Source organism: Periplaneta americana, chromosome 5 (genome assembly GCF_040183065.1).
Source record: "Periplaneta americana isolate PAMFEO1 chromosome 5, P.americana_PAMFEO1_priV1, whole genome shotgun sequence".
Taxonomy (NCBI): domain Eukaryota; kingdom Metazoa; phylum Arthropoda; class Insecta; order Blattodea; family Blattidae; genus Periplaneta; species Periplaneta americana.
Window position 1 is genome coordinate 103,806,445 of NC_091121.1, and position 18,193 is coordinate 103,824,637.

The 18,193-nt window shown below is 35.6% G+C and overlaps 1 protein-coding gene across 1 annotated transcript in view; it reads right to left on the reverse strand.

The window, feature by feature from the left end:
- Window positions 1-859: 859 nt before the first annotated feature.
- The window catches only part of LOC138700053 (lamin Dm0-like), a 40,873-nt gene continuing 23,539 nt past the window's right edge, over window positions 860-18,193 (reverse strand). The window contains exons 4-7 of the mRNA XM_069826357.1: window positions 16,699-17,130; window positions 13,827-14,048; window positions 6,012-6,140; window positions 860-2,247 (exon numbers count right to left, since the gene is read on the reverse strand). Of these exons, the coding sequence (XP_069682458.1) occupies window positions 2,209-2,247; window positions 6,012-6,140; window positions 13,827-14,048; window positions 16,699-17,130 (822 nt within the window). The 3' untranslated portion in view covers window positions 860-2,208. The remainder of the gene's footprint in view (window positions 2,248-6,011; window positions 6,141-13,826; window positions 14,049-16,698; window positions 17,131-18,193) is intronic.

Below are 18,193 nucleotides of genomic sequence, written 5' to 3' on the forward strand. Positions count from 1 at the left end.
AGTCTACTGCATTTCCATGTGACACTTCATCACATCTTCCCAAAGTTTAACACATACACTAGAAAATTGTATAAGGTTGTGACTGACACAGCATGGGTGAATGCTAGGCATTATCTTATCCAGTAACACTTCATGACCTCTTACAGTCATCATGGGTCATGAATTTTCATTGGACAAGATAATGCAGAGCTCCACACATGTGAGTTCGCCCATGCAGTGTCAATAACCTTACATATTTCCCAGTATAACTAATATTCAGAATTAGTCTAATTACATCCGACTCTGAGACTACAAAAATAACATTTATCTTTTTTTTTTTTTTACTAAAAAATGAGACTTTTTAAACTTCAGTTTTTTGTAACATGTGCAAAAATTTAATTTCGGCCAAATATCTTGATACAAGCTGAGTTAATGCAAGGGTCTTTAGACAGAGACTTTTAGGTTAACCCTTTCAGTCACGAATTATGTTCTTGTTTGAAAAGTCTAATTGTTTGTTCTTGATTCCTTTTAAGTTTTTGTGAATTGCCCACAGACTAATTTTTTCAGCAAGAAGCCTGGATTTCCAGATTTGAACTGTCCATTTGAGAGGACTCACTCTCAACTCATTGTCCATGAAGCGGCATTGAAGTTGCTGTCCTCTGTAGAGGACGCAGTGAATGAAAGGGTTAATATGTGGACAATAGTGGGGGATTAAATTACTGCTTTTCTCATAGACATTTCAGATAAAAGTATATATGCAGCTAAAGAGCAAGATATGTACCTGTTCAAATCCTGTATACAAGTATATTTACAGGATTTTCGATCTTTTGTCACATCTGCGTTCATAAAAATAAAGAACGGGAACTTAAGGAAAAGAAGTAGGAGTAGGATGCTAAGGAAAATGAAGTAATTTCGAAAAGAGGGAACATGAAATTGAAGAAATATTTAAATTCTCGTTACAAAATCTCTTAATTTCTGCTATTTTAATTGAACACCATGAGATATTTTTGTGGTTACTTTAGGCAGCTTCTGTACAAAATAATTCAGTCTTGTATTCCAAAATATCACTGAATCTGTATTTTTGAATAACACGTACTATTTCATGGATCCTAATAAAGGCCTCAGTGAATTGTACAATAAAACTTACTGCTAAATACATTTTCCAAAATCTGAAGTTTCATTGAAAAGTTCTGAACTGGGGGGAAAGGGAAGTCTTTTAATGCTGACAATAGATAATTATTAACTGATATACTCTCTGAAACATTTCTCCAACACTAATAAAACAGAAAAACTAAAGTTTCTTAGACAAGGATGAATTCAATTAAAATGCATACATCTCCGTCCATGAAACTTCCTGCAGAGTCACATCCCAACTCCATTTGGCTTAGGCATCTCAAAATGACTCGAGGTCAAAAGTAACTATAAATGAATATACTTTGATAAAAACCTTCTTAATACATTTCATCTTCTTTCATGTAGGAAATGTACTACTAAGTGGCAGTGAACAGCAACAAGACTATAATTCTAGTTGCTCACAATTTAAATACAATTTTCTTAGTAGTACCCTTACTGAAACCATCCGTACATTACTAATGACTTGAACTGGAAGAGAAAGGCGATAGTGCTGCACACATTTGCTACCGCAACCAACTATGGAATTACGGATGCTTTCATGAAAAACAGGATAACATGTATTACTAATGTATCAGTATCTTTGTTAATATACCAGACCCTACAAATTACTATATGCACTAATTAATCAACTATTATTCTATTTTTTTTCTTAAACAAAGCTTTTATGAAATTTCTGCTGTGCAGGTTGCAAGCAAAGATAATGTAGGAATTTCAGAAAAAGTGTAACAAAATAAATCTTAAAAAATAATAAAAAAAGAGGTAACAGAAACTTGTAAGCTCCCACTATTTTCATGATATGATGAAGTTCAATAAGAGAATATGTGGTAGCAAAAGATATCATCAGGAAAACAACTTTTATGTCCTCAAAGCACACAGCACCATTTCAATGGTTAATAGTTACCGTGCACAGACAGGTAACATGACGCTTGTTGCTGTTAAGTATACAACTAATTCAACCACCTGTATGATGGCTAGTCTCTTGACATGCCACATCACTGAATGTAACACTGAAATCTAACATCAACCACTCTCTTCCTTTCTCTCTTTTGCGATGTTTATTCCAAAGAAAAAGGATCACAATATTACCTAAGTATTTCACATGATTCTGCATCGGTCTTCTCCTTGAGGATCGCCCTGAAGGAAGAAAGAAAATAATCAACATTCAGAATACAAATGGACATAATATGCCATCTGAGCCTCCAGTCTTTTTAAACAATTTTAATTCTTGAACATTGGCATACAAATTGCTATATTTGATACAACAAATAATTATTCCTATTATAGCCTTACTCATTTGATTGTTTATTTTATCTGATTGTTTTAATCCAACACTATGTATGATGCTATGGCTCTTAACCACTCTTTGCTTTAAAATGAGCATGCATGGTTTAAATTGCATATATGTTTTATCACTGTTCTACTTTCACCTATGTTCAATTGTATTTGTCAGCTAACTATATCACCTGAAGATGACTTATATGAAAAGTCGAAAATATTCGTGATACATAATATAATATTTTAATAATAATAATAATAATAATAATAATAATAATAATAATGTTTTATTTTCGCTGGCAGAGTTAAGGCCATAAGGCCTTCTCTTCCACTCAACCAGCCTTAATCAATACAATACATATTTAAATTACAAACTACACTCCAGCAATATTCTTCAATTTTAACAATTCGTAGACTACATATTTATTTAAATTTAGATAAACCTATAAGGTAAAGTAGTAACTTAATTTATGAGCTAATTTAATTCAATCAATTATAATTAATTGATGTAACAGAATTTATTTCTCTTTCACACTTAGATAAGTGATAGACTGAAAATTGTACAAAAACTATTTTATGTTACAAAAAATATTTTATATTCAGAATATTTACTCTGCAAAATTAGAACTATTAACTGTATCAGCTTTCATGATGGAAACAAAGGTACAATGTAATAAAATTTATGATGGAGAAAGATAGCGCTAGGGTAGATTTTCTTGTAATGATACCATTTCTCATCAAATCATTACCATCACAATGAGATGTCCTAACTCATGGTCGGCTTTTTGAGCTGACTGAGAAACACAAAAATAATTCAAATAGCTCCACGTAAATCACGTAACTTCCTAACTAGTGAGGGTCACATAAGAACAGTTCCTAACAGCAAATATTGCCGTCTTGTCAGTGTTGCCAACTGTTACCAGATATCACACGATCCTTCGTACTAAATTACTTATTTACTTACCGTACTTTATGTTGGAAGGTTATTCTAAATAATCTAATAATTTGTAACATATTTCGTAAGCAAACTATACGGGAAAGGGATCAACATGTCAAGTATTTTGTCTGGCAATATGAAATTCAATGGTTTGACTAAACAATTGACTCACGAGACCTAACCTAAAAATGCATTTTGTTTGACCACATGAAATTATTAGTACTACTCCGAAAACTTACCTGACTATAGTCTTGAATTGTAATCACAACGCAACACATGAAATAAGTATTATCTATTAATAATGATATTAATTAATTATTAGTATGTTCAAATTTCACTAGTCTCCAGTAACAGGCTCAGAAATCTAGTACAATTTCAATTTCATGGAACTCCAATACCAATAAATATTGCCAATATTTGTCTCAGCTGCCAACATACTAGTTAGAAAATCACTACCATTTGTAGTATTTGTCAGTATCGAAATTCGAAACAAAGCTGACAAAAGAAAATTCAACCTGCAAACTAGAAAATCACCACAATCCACTAACATATGTAGTAATGGGGGAAAAATGGTTAGGTTTCACCCTTACGGTATGAAGTAAGCTGACCCGGACTATACATGTTAGAAACAAACTATCATTTTAAAATTTCAAGGTGTCAAAAAATTTTTCCCTGGCTTTCGCTAGCCAAAATTTTAGGTTTCTCTGACCAACTCATAACCTCAATGAGAATGTTAAGCTCTCTACTCTGGACAATCTCCCACATGAAAAAAGAAAGCGAAACTCAGCCTTCATCATATGTAATAGCTGGCCTAGCTCAGGCTTTCATTTTTCTTTTTGATTTATCATTATATTTATTTCACAAACTTCATGCAAATTATAAAACAATTTTTTAATTAACCCTCCTACTACCATGGAGTCATATAAGACCCCAACATTCAAAGTTGTGTATCTTTCTTGTTTTACTTAAAAATTTGAAACAAACTGACTTTCTTCCTTTGACTGTGGTCTATCTAGCTAAGTTTAACTTTTTATAACAAGTGAAAAATTATTAATTACTTTTACACTGAGTACTGATGGGGTATGAAATGATTCCACATAAAACTGGTGCTCTTTTCGATTATTTAGTTGCCGTAAATAATGAAATAATTTAGAATACCTATTTTACAAAACACAGAATCATAGTCCTAATAAACTTCTCCTATAAATTAGCTATGTAACAAACATGAAGTACACTTTTAAAATAATTTCTTTTGCCCAGTCATGGTGTTTCTACACGTCATTACTTGATCCTTGTATAGTCTTTGGAAATGTGCTGATGTATAACCTGTCCTCATTCCATTTACACATTTGCGTGACAGATGACGAAACAATCACTTTGCAAGTGTGCCAGAACAAATCTCTTTGAGATTTTCTATCAGTTGTACTTTATGTTACAAAATTATAATGTACAAATCTCACATTATATGCTATTATTTAAGTTTACTTTTAGCTCAGATATCTTATACTGACTGCATACTGCCTGCAATGTACGAGAATTGTAAAATTTTTCAGGAATTTTGATGGAGAATCTTGGCATGAAATGTGTTTGTAAGAAATTAGTTCCATGACTCGTCTCAAGAGCAGAAGGTATTTCATTCGGAAATTGCAAAAGACTTGCTTCAACCATCAATAACGATCTATATTTTCTCAAAACGCTGATAACTGAAGATGAGTCATGAATCTATGGCTATAACCCTGAAATACAAGCTCAATTCTCCCAAAGAAAGTCACATGAGTCTCCACGCTCAAAGAAGGTATGGCAAAGTCAGAGCAATGTCAAGTTGTATGTTCCTTAAGGCCAGACAAAATGTTGTTGTTGTTTTCTAATGCCAGGCGTTTGACAATAAAGTCATAAGACCTCTTGCACTCCAATATTTTTCAAAGATATTATCATGGTCAGCCACTGAAGCACAGATTTTGAGGTGTTCCGAATCCATTTCTTGGTTTGAGTTGCACAATGGGCAGTTAGTGGACTGATATATTCCAATTCTATGCAGGTGTTTGGCCAAACAATCATGGCCTGTTGCCAATCTAAATACAGCTACAGACGATTTTCGTGCAGACAAAATGTAAGGATTGCTATAAGTCATTTGTTATCTCGTGAAACAAAATGCAAGTGTGCGGTGTAGTTTACAGTAAGAACCTTATGATGGGTAAGTGAGTTAGCTAGCTATGAATGGAATCGTAGTGAGGAAGGTAATCTTCTCAGTCCACTTTTTGCTTCCCCTCATGCACAGGTAAGTTTCACGAGATAATGAATGTTGTATACAACGAAATTTTTCACTGGCTAAGGGATGAAGAAAGAAGAAAATAACCACACAGATGTGGTTAATCATGACAACACAACTGCTCATTCTTCACATCTTGTGAAGTTTTTTTGAGTGTGTGGGGGAAATCGAACATTGCATCAGTCATATCCATCAGTCCCCACAAAGCCCAGATTTCGCTCCTTGAGACTTTTCACTTTTCTCAAAGCTAACATCATCAGCGAAAGTGAGGGGAATATAAACTGCTGGGATTAAGTGTGTGGGGTCTCAAGGCGACTACTGAGAAATTGTCTTAGGTAGACAACTCCCATCCCCCTCCCCCTTATATAAGATGGCTGGTTACTTTCCAGACAGATTCTATGTAATATTTTTAAATACCTGCTGATGGTAGAGCTCCTCAGAGCCTATATCCAAGGACCGATGTGATGCCAGATAGCCTGAAACTTCTCGATGACGTGATGATGTACTGGACAACTGCTGACGCCGTCGTTCAGAAGCCGCCATTTCCTGAAAGTCAACAATTAAATTATCACATATAGCACACGAAGACTCCTGCAAGTGGAGAAACTGAAACATTGTCATCCACTGTATGGATTAAGTTCCTGGCCTATTTGGCTTCACAAAGTTTTATGTAATTTTAAAACTGTTGTCATAAATAACTACTTCAAGAATAAATGTTATTAGGTTTACTTTTATACCAACTAAAACATCGAACTACCACATTATGTTAACTATAAGAAATAAGTGACTCTGAACTATAAGATTTGTTGCTAGTACAGAAGAATGAATGATTGTGGCCTCCAAATTAATCTTCTTGCTGAGTGCACAGTAACACAGATGATTTTATATACATCTGAACATAACTTTACTACACATTGGAGCATAGGATAGATCAAGGTAATTATGAACACTTTTCACTGATTTCAAATATATTTCAACACGGCACAACCCTCAGTAACAGTAAAGACAAAGACACATTGTGTTATTTTCCTGAAAATGGGTAAGGTTGACTTTTTTTCATCTTTTAATTGCTAGTTTACACTTACCCCACCCTTTGAGAGGGGGGTAATTGTAAACACCAATTTTCCCACAGGTTATCAGACACTGAACATTTTTTGTTCTGTTTCAGAAGAAAGAGCTGTACTCCTTCCAACTCCAATTTTGGTCACTGGTACATTTCGTCCCTTTAACCTTGATATAGGACGGATATAAGAACTCAGTAGATGGGAAGATAATATTAAAATGGATTTGAGGGAGGTGGGATATGATGATAGAGAATGAATTAATCTTGCTCAGGATAGGGACCAATGGCGGGCTTATGTGAGGGTGGCAATGAACCTCCGGGTTCCTTAAAAGCCAGTAAGTAAGTAAGTATAGGAACTCAGTACCTCTCCTGAGCTTCACGATAACTATAGTTACTAATTTTCACATCTGTGACAACCCTCCCTAAATCCTCTACAGTGTAGCTGGGTGGGGGTCTCTTTCTAATATCGCACCCCTGGTGGAAGACTGCCACAAGTCAAAAAGTACATTTTTTCAGGAGAAGCATTTAAAGATTTTGAGGTAATAGGAAAAATATAAATATATACATGATGAAATCGAAAGTAATGTATAACAATCGTCTAACATTATTTAGTACTATACAATAAAATACGACTTCCTTTCATGGATAATTTTTGTGTTTTAATTAAGAAATAATAATTTTGAGTTATGGCAGTTTTGTATTCAGTATCTTTTAAATTGGTGATAGTTATGGCAGGTATGGTTAAAATAATTTTTCATTATTTTTATGATTCTTTGTTTGTTTATTCTTCTGAATAAATAATGTCACATAACTTGCAAGAAAAAATCAATAAAAAATCATTTTACAGTGGAAACTGTCACTTTTATAAGCTAGCTCTATTGTACAATGGTTCACAATCTCCTCGTTTCATCTCCCATCAGATTCTGATATAGATAAGACCTACTTATTGGCACTGTTGGTGTTTTCTGTAATCAAGCTTCTGTAATACTGATGATACATACATGGAATATGATTAGCATCACATAAAGATACCAAGTGCTTCTTTTTGGCTACAGATATGCCAGGTGGCTGCTTATAAGCCTTCTGCAGGTTCAAGGGCCCTATCTGAGGACGACCTCTTTGCCTTGTGTTGATTCGCTGGAACTCTTCACCATAGGATGTCTTATATTCTAGAATGAATGGTGCATCCTTTCTTGCTTGTATCATCTTGATGTCAGTCCATACAATTTTGTCTCCTTGTTCATTTTTGTTGAAGTTGCTGCCTATTTGACTAGCTAAAATCTTCAAGTCAAAAATATCATCTGTTTCCATTTGCTTGAGTTTGTATGGATTTCCAGTCTTCTTAGCAGTTTGTATGATTGTTGCCCATTGTGCAGGAATATAAATGGGTGCAGATCTCAGAACCCTTTTCTTCTGCTTTTCGATCACGCTGTGAACTGAATCACCTTCATTCTGTCCATGACCAACTGTAAAGAACTTATGGGTTATAGAAGGAATGTCAAGTGTTTCATCTAACACCATCTGCAAGTATAGTGATGCTATATATTTGTTTTTATTCTGACCACAGCAGTTATCAGAATAAAATATCACAGGCTTTCCTGTACAATGTACTTTCAGAAATTCACGAACACAGGACCCTATTTCATTGGAACCTCTTCTTCCTATGGTTTCATCCCAAACAAAACAGAAGCCATAAGAAGTTCCTAGGTCGTATACTGTGAAGTTGTAAACAGACAGCCTTCTTTTGTAATAGAAGGAAGAAACGTTCCCTTCAGTAGCATTTAAAACTGCCTGCAAATCAAAACAGGCTGTTACGCATTTCTGTTCAATCGCAGCTAATTTGTCTTTTTCTTTCTCCTCCCTACTCTTTAATTTGTTGTCTATGTGCTTATCATAACTGCTTTTAAGCAGTTCTTTGATATCATCAGTTGCAAGTTTGAACGTTTCACATTCACTGCACTGATCCTTCTTTGGGACATAAAAACCTATGTTATACTCTTCATTAAAAATCTGACTGTACACATGAATATTGCCGCTCTGCAAATTTTTTTCCCTGCAGTCTTGAAGATAGAGTCTGTGCATAGCAGCTATACTTAGTCCTCCATCAATATACTCCCTGCTTGTTTGTGCCCGTAAATAGTGTGATTCAATACGAGGGAATGATTCAATGTGTCGTCTTATTCCATTTCGAATTTCATCATCCAATTTTTTATGCTTCCCATGCCTACCTCTCTTGTCACCCTCAGTTACACCACTAACAGTCTTGCTAATAGCTGATCTGACCAGATGATCTCCAATGTCAAGAGTTGACATGAACATCTGCTTGCAAACTCTTACTCGTTCATTGTTAATTTGAAGGTAGTAGGCCATATTAAGTCCCCTAGTACTATTGTGTAAGTTATACCTGTATGCAGGTCTAATTGTCTCAGTGCTGCTTGCTATAAACTGTCTTTGGCAGGTGATGTCACCTAACTGCCAAAATTTCTTTATAATATTCTTTCTGTCTTCCTCACTTACTTTAGATTTACATCCAAGCCGACATTTATCACCACAAGATGGTTTAAGTGTCCTAGCTCATATGACTTTATCTGAACCATTGACGAATTCCTCCCCTGAATTTCGTTTTTTCTTCAGAACATTCTTTTTCCAATTGTTGATTTTACGTTTACGTTTCCTTGTTTTCTTTCCTGCAAATAATAAATAAATATTTGTTTATAAATTATATAGTTATTCTTGAAATCCATGCACTCTTAACACGGTTTGAAAATGCTTACAACATATTGAATCTTTTATGAATAATAAAAATAAATAAATAAATCATTAGAAAATCAAGATGATCTTCTGCAAAATATCTAACCTCCATTCTGTGAATTAGCCTCATCAGTATCAGAATTAGATTCAGATTCAGGATGCCAGGTTTTATCTACGTCAGAGTCGTCAAAATTGCCTTCTTCTATTTCCTGTAATACATCTGTAAGTATTGGCCTAGTTGGACTGTGGCATTCATGATCGATAACCTGAAATTAATTAAGTTTTTAATATGATATAACGTAACATTTGTTTGTAGTTAGTATTGCCAAAATATAGAGTAAAAAATATTTATTAACACTATTTTACAGCAAAAAATATAAAATATATTCCGAATTTACACCAAACATAACCAATATTCTACATTCACTTACTTCAACTCCAGGTTCTTTCAGCTTGCCACTACTTTCCACGCTTTCATCGCTCCTTCTTGCAACGTTCATTTTTTCAAGTGCCAATGAAACCATCACAGCACCTCTTGAGTACATTTTTAATCAAATTACCTATCTACACTTGTATGCAACGACCACAGCAAGTGTAAACAGTCAGCTGATTTGAGCAGCAACACAAAATGGCTGCCACTGCCAGCAAAGAATACTGCCGTATCTCGAGATGTGGCGGTTTTACGTATGAGAATAAAACTGCCACAACTGAGATGTGGCAGTCTTCTACTATTTGAGTTGTAAAATTTCTATGAGAAGAAAACTAAATTACGTGCAGTAGAATCGCTATTTATACGTTTTCAGTTGTGGTTGTTTTACAAGACATGGACTTGATCACAGGGATTTATATGCACCAAATAACTCAAAATTCATGTTTTTTGACTTGTGGCAGTCTTCCACCGGGGGTGCGATATAATTTCTTGGCATTTTGATTAATGAAAAGTACGAAATGTAACCATAGTAAAACATGTTTACAATTACTTCCAAGCAGTTAAAACTATGGGGCAAATGTAAACACGTCATAATTTAATGAACTGAGGTTATGAGAGATCTCAAAACCATTGTAATAAATGTTAACTACTATACAGTACATTACTCATAAAAACAACATATTCTTAAAAAATTGCACTGCACATTTACTTACAATGTCAAAAATGAAGGTGTAGCAAAATTCTTTCTCAACTTTTTTTGTAGGCTCTTACAAAATATTCGTTCACAACTAAGCAGTTACTCCTATTTGGCGCCAAACTACTTTGTAGGTTAGCAAACATGTTAATTTAAAAATTCCCCGAATTAAAATTTTTATATTTACAGGCCTAATAATCCAGAGAAGAAATAAATATGTATTCTCTTTCCTATTACTTTGACCAACATACCACAACTCGCTCTCTTTTCAAGCACTTCTTCAGGGTTGTATTAGAAAAAAGCTTACTGAAAAATACTGTTTTAATATGTACAGATCATTGAATATAACCAGAAAGGCCATTCCAACAAGGAACCTCTATGAACAACTAACTATTTTTAGTGGCGAAAATCCAACTTGTCATTTAGAATTGTCATTGGTTACATTCATAGTATTCTGGTGGAGGAAATGCATGAAACAATGCAATGTGTCGGAACTAAGAATCACCAATATTTTCCCTCTGAATTATCATCACTAGTGCTGCAGTAACTACCAACCAAAAGCTGTTAATGCAATGTCTCACTGTTTGTGTGAAATATTATGTTTTTGCATTGTACTGAATACTGCAGAGGAGTAAAAAACTATGCTAAGAATAAAACATGTGCTGGGTTATTTACGAGGAGCAGTCAAATGAAAATGGGTCAGATGCCAAAAAGTATAACATAATGTTTATTACCTCAAAAGTAACCTCCAAAACTGTTTATACATTTATCCCACTGTGAGACAAAATGATCAATTCCATTCTTGAGAAAGCTTGTGGGCTGTCTACCAAACCAGTTCTTTACCTGGTCACACACGTCTTCGTCCAATGCAAAACAAAGTTCACGAATGTCTTTCAACTCTCAAAAAATGTGAAAATCGCATGATGAGAGATCTGGGCTGTAGAGGGATGTTGAAGTGTTTCCCAACTAAATCTCTGAATTGTATTCCTCATGGAGTTGGTATTATACGGGTGGGCAATATCATGAAGAAGGATAACACTGACAACATTTCAGGACATTTTGACTTAATGGCACATCTCAGTTTCTGTAAAGTTTCTTCGTTAACACTATGCACTGATTGTGGACCCATGGTCGAGAAATTCAACAAGGAAGGACTCCTAGAATTGAAGAAGACTGTCAACATACTTTACCAGAACTTATGTGTATTGCTTTCAATTTTTCGATGGGGAAGAATCCATGTGTTTCAATTGTTGGCTCTACAGTTATTCTCTGGTTCAAAAATGGTGACACCACGATTTGTCCTCAGTGACAATATGGGACAGAAATGCATATTCTTTCTCGAGGTATCGTTGCAAGTGACCCAGTGAAGCAGCCATTCCGTTTGTTTTTTGTTCCTCTGTGAACTGATGTGTAACCCATTGCATGCAGATTTTTCAGTAATGCAGGTGCTTTGTCGCAATGACGTGTACAGAACCGTGACTTATTCCCACCAAACGACGAAGTTCTTCCACAGTGATCCGTCAATTTTTCAGTAGAAGACCAGCAATAACAGCAGAAGTGATGACACTATGAGCCTGTCCTGGGCAAGTATAGTCTTGCAGTGGCACGCATCCCTCTTGGAATTTCTTGCGCCATTCCAGTACATGCGAACACGGCATGCTGTGTTCACCGTAAACAGCAGATATGCAATGATGGATTTCTCAACCTCCTACTCCTTCAGCAGTCAAAAATCGCACTACACCTCGCTGTTCTTCTTTACCTGCCTCACTTCCAGGATAATAAATGAATGACTAGTCTCAGATTGTAACTGTGCTTTAGCAAGTCATCACCAGACGTCAGTTCAGCAATCAACTTGCCTTCCATAAGATATACGCATGGTGACCCATTTTCATTTGACTGCCCCTCATATATATTTGTTGTTATAAATAAATAGATCACTAAATTTTTTTAATTTGTTACCTAACAATGTTGTCTCAACTGTGAGGTTATCTAGCATCGATGGAATTGGTAACGAGATGGTATTTGGAAAGATGAGTCCAAGGATTTGCCATGTGATTACCTGATATTTGCCTTACACTTACCAAAGATCCTATTGTTAGTTATTCAGAAGATGATGAGCAGAAGAAATGTGATTTTCTTGACTGTGGTACTGATTATAATAAACATCACTCAGATAAGCATCCCAGTAGCCAGATTTATGGTATTACTCATGCCGAAAACATTAGTTACAATAAATGTAGAGAAATTGTTTAGTAAACTGTCTGAAGAAAAGTCTGAATTTCATAAGTGACACCAAGAAGGCATGACTTTCGAGGCAACTAGGCCAAGAAATAATGGGGTAGAGTGGCCAGTTTCTTTCCCTCTCCATTCCATACATCGCCGATTAGCTACATATTCACTAATCAGACTTCAGATGTATAGGTACAAACAATGACCAGAACGGATGAAGTCTGGATGTATGTTAATCAATAGTACCACTACTGCATTACATAAAAGTAAGGATTCATATCACTAACAAACTTTCCCCTGCAGTTTCATCCCACACTCGTCTTCCTCCGAGTAACAAACAATAGCCAAAAAATCCAATCAGGCAATCCACCCAAGCAGGAATCGAACGAACCTATGTCCGAGCACAGTCTCAAATAAGTAGGGAAAAGAAAAAAAAAGAAAAAAAAAAAGGGGGGGGGAAGAAGGAGAAAGATTGTGTGTGTGTGTGTGTCCATAAACATCTTTTCGGATGTAGATATTTTATTTTTTTGCACTATTTTAAGGTACACTTAAGCAACACATATCAACTGAAAGAGTCCACTGCCATGGAGTAACAGTTAACACGTCTGACTGTGAAACGAGGGGGCCCGGGTTCAAATCCTTGTTGGGACAAGTTGCCTGGCTGAGGTATTTTCCGGGGTTTTCCCTAAACCCATTAAGAGCAAATGCTGGGTAACTTTCGGTGTTACACACTGGATTCATCTCACTAGCATTATCACCTTCATCTTACTCAGGCTCTAGGTAACTACAGCAGTTGATAAAGCATCGTAAAAATAACCAACTAAAAAAAATCAACTGAAAGAACAGTGGAAGAAATTTTATTTACATATACAAAGTATTTATTAAAGTTATATGTGAATGCCATGAACAGCTTGCATCACATCACACTAATATCAATATTCAATATCTTGCCACATTATGTAGAGCATTTCACAAAGGACAAATAATACTAACTTGCACAGACAAAATATTGCTTGGTTTTCCTAACTGAAGATTCAAAATGAACACTCAAAAATGTGTACTTACCTCGCCTGTGCTGTTGAGAAGTGTAGTGCTCATTGTATCAGCCACAAACCATTTCTGGCCTTTCAGGACGATGTTGGAAGGAGGTTCATGGGTTTGTCCAGAATCAGATGACCAAACTGTGATTGTTGCACCAGGTTCCATCTTAACACTGCGATGAAACTTGAATGAAGTCTCTAGTTCTCCAGCTCGGCGAACCAGTTGCCATCCACCCAACATCATTTCCTATACAGAAAGATAAGTTGACACTTCAGTTTTTCACCCCTCAATAACACACATTCGACAAAGTAACAGTTTACCTATATACTGTATATATAGAGAACAACTTCCCATGTGATCATTGATATAACCAGTGCTTTTCTTCTGGAAAAAAGGATGATGGAATTCTATGTACAATATATTATAGCGGACAGGGAGAGGACTCTGTCCAGTGCACGGGAATTTTGTCTTTTTAACCGTCTTGTCATCCAACCTCAATACTTTGAAGGCCTAACCAAAAAAAAGTTACGTTAAAAACATAATTATTAACATATTTCTCGGTTTCATGATGAAAAATACAACAAAATGGTGCCAGAATGCTAGCGTCAAATTATTTCTGTCTACTACATAGCACTAATTTCAGTTATAATTGTACAAAGCTGTATTAAATTAGAGTGTGAAAAACTGAGATAGCTTGTTGAAATGTGTAACATACAGGAAGAAGTGGAGTTTTTCATGTTAGGAATCATTTTCAGATATAGTAGAATGAATTTGTAGACACTGCTTAGAGCAGAATACAAAACTGCCTTAAAATAATTAATGCTGAAATTATATTAACAGTGAACTGATCAATGCTGTGCTCAGTTTTCTATGACCTAAAAACTGGACATATGCAAGCACTTATACGCTAATGAATACCAAAATATGACACAAAATTTGGAAATATGATGTGAAACAAATTCAATATTGTCAAAAAATTACTAAGAAAACTTTTTTATTCACCATTCTACAAAATTGGTTGTGTGAATTAGAGGTGGACCGTGACAGCGTTTTGCCATCACAGCTCTGGAAAAGTAGCTGTGAAAGATAATAGCGATTTTGTCAGTGTGATTTTTATGTTCGGATGATTATGAATATTATTGATATTATGTGATATCGCTCTTTTGCAAATTGATATACCAGTTTCATAAGTATATCAACAATAACTCAGTAGTGCTGAGAATAAAACAAACACGCGCTATGCGGTGTGTGGGTGTGTTACTCAAGCATGTTTACGAATAATTTGGTGAATCATTCATGGAAGAATATAACAGCTGCATTCGGCAATGTAAGGACGTGTTTGAGTATCAAAAAGTTGCCGATGTTAACCATTTAAGTAAAATAATATTAATTAGATATCAGTTATGTTGTCCTTCAAGTTAGTATGAATCTTCAGACTTGATGTTGTCTGGAGCTGTCAATATTTATATCAGTCGTCATTGCTATGAGTCACACATCAGTTGGAGATGGCGATTTCTCGGAGCTGTGATATAGTCACAGTTGGAACTAGCGACAAACTCGTCACAGTGACAAAATCACAGATCTCCAAATCACACCCACCACTATTGTGAATATTAACTGCTTGCATTGGTCATAGTGAACTGTTTAGTCTATAAAAATTGAAGGGAGAAAAGAGGGATGAAAAATACTCTATGTCTGTCATCTGCATGACTGCTTTTACTGCTATGGTAACAGGTTTACTGACTGTTTATGAATTACTACCTGGCAACAGCAGAGTTGGAACATCTTAAGTGTCACATATTTGGGAGTGGTGAAGTGAGTGAAGGTGAAACCAACCAGCAACAATCTGGCCATATTCTTAACATTTTCTTCTGTTCTCTGTGATTTGCCAACTTGGTGATTGCGAATCTAGTTATTTTCAAACTCATTTAACATCCAAAAAATATTTCTAAGGAATGGAAATAAAATAAACTTAAAAAAACCTCTTTCATTATTAACAAAAAACCTATGAATAATACTCGGAGAACTGTTAAATTGATCTAGATTCATTTTCCTGATCAGGATCAGTTGCCGAGAAAAGTTTTGCGACCTCGGATACCACTCCACTGAAGATGTCTGCAGCAGTTGCAGACGGAAAATCTGGTAGAAAACCAACCAACAGACCACGGCCTCTCAGCCCGGAAAATGAATCTAGATCTATAGACTCCGGCCGTGAAAGCCTAAACTACAAGATTAACTGTTAAATTATCAAAACAAGAGAGAACTCTTCTTTGTTTATTGCTAATTCAAAACACAATGCAGTGCTGCCTCCTGGAAGGGCCACCCTAGAGCCAAAAGAACATTCAAGGAAACTGTCGACATACTTTGACCTTGTATGTTATCTGATTGTTCTACTGCCTTCAATTTTCTCAATCAATCATAAAAGGTTTCAACAATAAAATCTATAGAGTCGATTTCAAATAATTTACAATTTTGTACTACTTTTTCAAACAGACACACATATTTTTTTTGTAAACAAAAAAAAAAAAATAAATAAATAAATAAATAAATTGCCATAGGCCATTCGTTACGCTCGTTGAACCTACTTGCGCATGCGGGGAAGAATAAAGAGGACTGGGAAATTCTTTCCCTCGCTACACTTCCACTTGTAGCTAACTAGCTCTCTTCCACCATAAGGTTCTTACTAGTATGTGCTAAGACGCACTCATGCATTTGGTTTCACGAGATAACAAATGGCCTACACATTTTATGCACCATCATTCCCGCACAAAATGACTTGCAGATACTGAATATGAACACAATTCATCCAGTAGTTCAGATGGTGTGACAAATGTATTGGTAGTGAAGCTGGAAGTGGAGAGAAGAAAAAAGGAGTAAAAAAATTAATAGTACTCACCTTATTGCCTTTGTTGTGGAGCTTCACATACTTTCCATCAGGGCAGACTTCGCTGATCTCAATCTCTCCTTTTGCATGTGATGTCACATTGTAATTAGACATGGATGATTCCTCAGACTCTTCCAATGTTGTGCGTTTCCTCTTGCCAGCACGTACAGGTGTCCTCCTCACAGGAGTGGAACGCACAACACGTATACCTGGAGACTGCATAGGGCTGATGTTCAGCCTGGCCTCCTCGGACTCTAACAACTTGCGGTAGGCAGCAATCTCAAGATCAAGTGCCACTTTGATGTCCATAAGGTCTTGGTATTCTTGCAACTGGTTTGCCATCTCATCACGGAGTTGCTGCAATTCTGCCTCCAGGCTGGCCCTTTCATCAGCATGGCGTTGCCTCTCGACATCCAGCAGCTTCTCCAAATCCCTTACACGGATCTAAGCATACAAATCAAAGTTGTAAGAACTAATAACTTAATTTTTCAGACAAAAAGGACAACAATCCAACTCCTCGAACAACAAACCAGTTTGAATTTAAAATATAAATCTATTATTTGATTCATGTTTCATTAAGTGCCTACCTTTTGTTCCTAGAAGCAATGCTATCCATCTCAAACGATATCGACATTAACATAGCATAAATAAGAACAATGCTTAAATTTTATCACTTGCATGTAAGATAAAACTTTGTGGTCTAATTAGTAAACATAAACTGCAAACCATAAATATGAAGCTAAATGAGTTCTAATTTCAAATTCTTAGTTCAAGTTGCTGATCATACATGAAGACGGATTACGCTAAGCAAGACATTATCTTATGAAATGAGTTGTACTGTATACATGTGGTTAAATTTTGCGATATAAAAAAGAAAGACGACTTAACTAGCACTGTATGTCAGGTAATGAATTGTATGGAAGTAATGTTGAGGTATTTCAATGCCTTAGGAAGAAAAATAACAACTACAAAGAATGATATTGGATGAAATAAAGAACCATTCACTTTTCTATAAATATGTTCGTATTTCATATGCACAATACCTGAAAACGAACACAATTCGTCCAACAGTTTAGGAGACAAGACAAACAGCATGCAAAAAACCAAACATCAGGGATACTGAAGAAATCTATTTCCATTAGAATCTCGAAACAGTTTTTACAGCATCACAACACTTTTTCTCTTTATATTCCTTATGATATGAAGTTGTTGTTTTCTAATGCCAGGCATTTGACAATAAAGTCATTTGACCTCCTGCACTCCAATAGTTTTCAAAGATATTATCATGGCCAGCCACTGAAGCACAGATTTTGAGGTGTTCCGAATCCTTTCTCGGTTTGAGTTGCACAATGGGCAGTTAGGGGACTGATATATTCCAATGCTATGCAGGTGTTTGGCCAAACAATCATGGCCTGTTGCCAATCTAAATGCAGCTACAGACGATTTTCGTGGTAAATCAGGAATTAACTGTGGATTTTCAAGCAGAGATATGATATGATATGAAGTA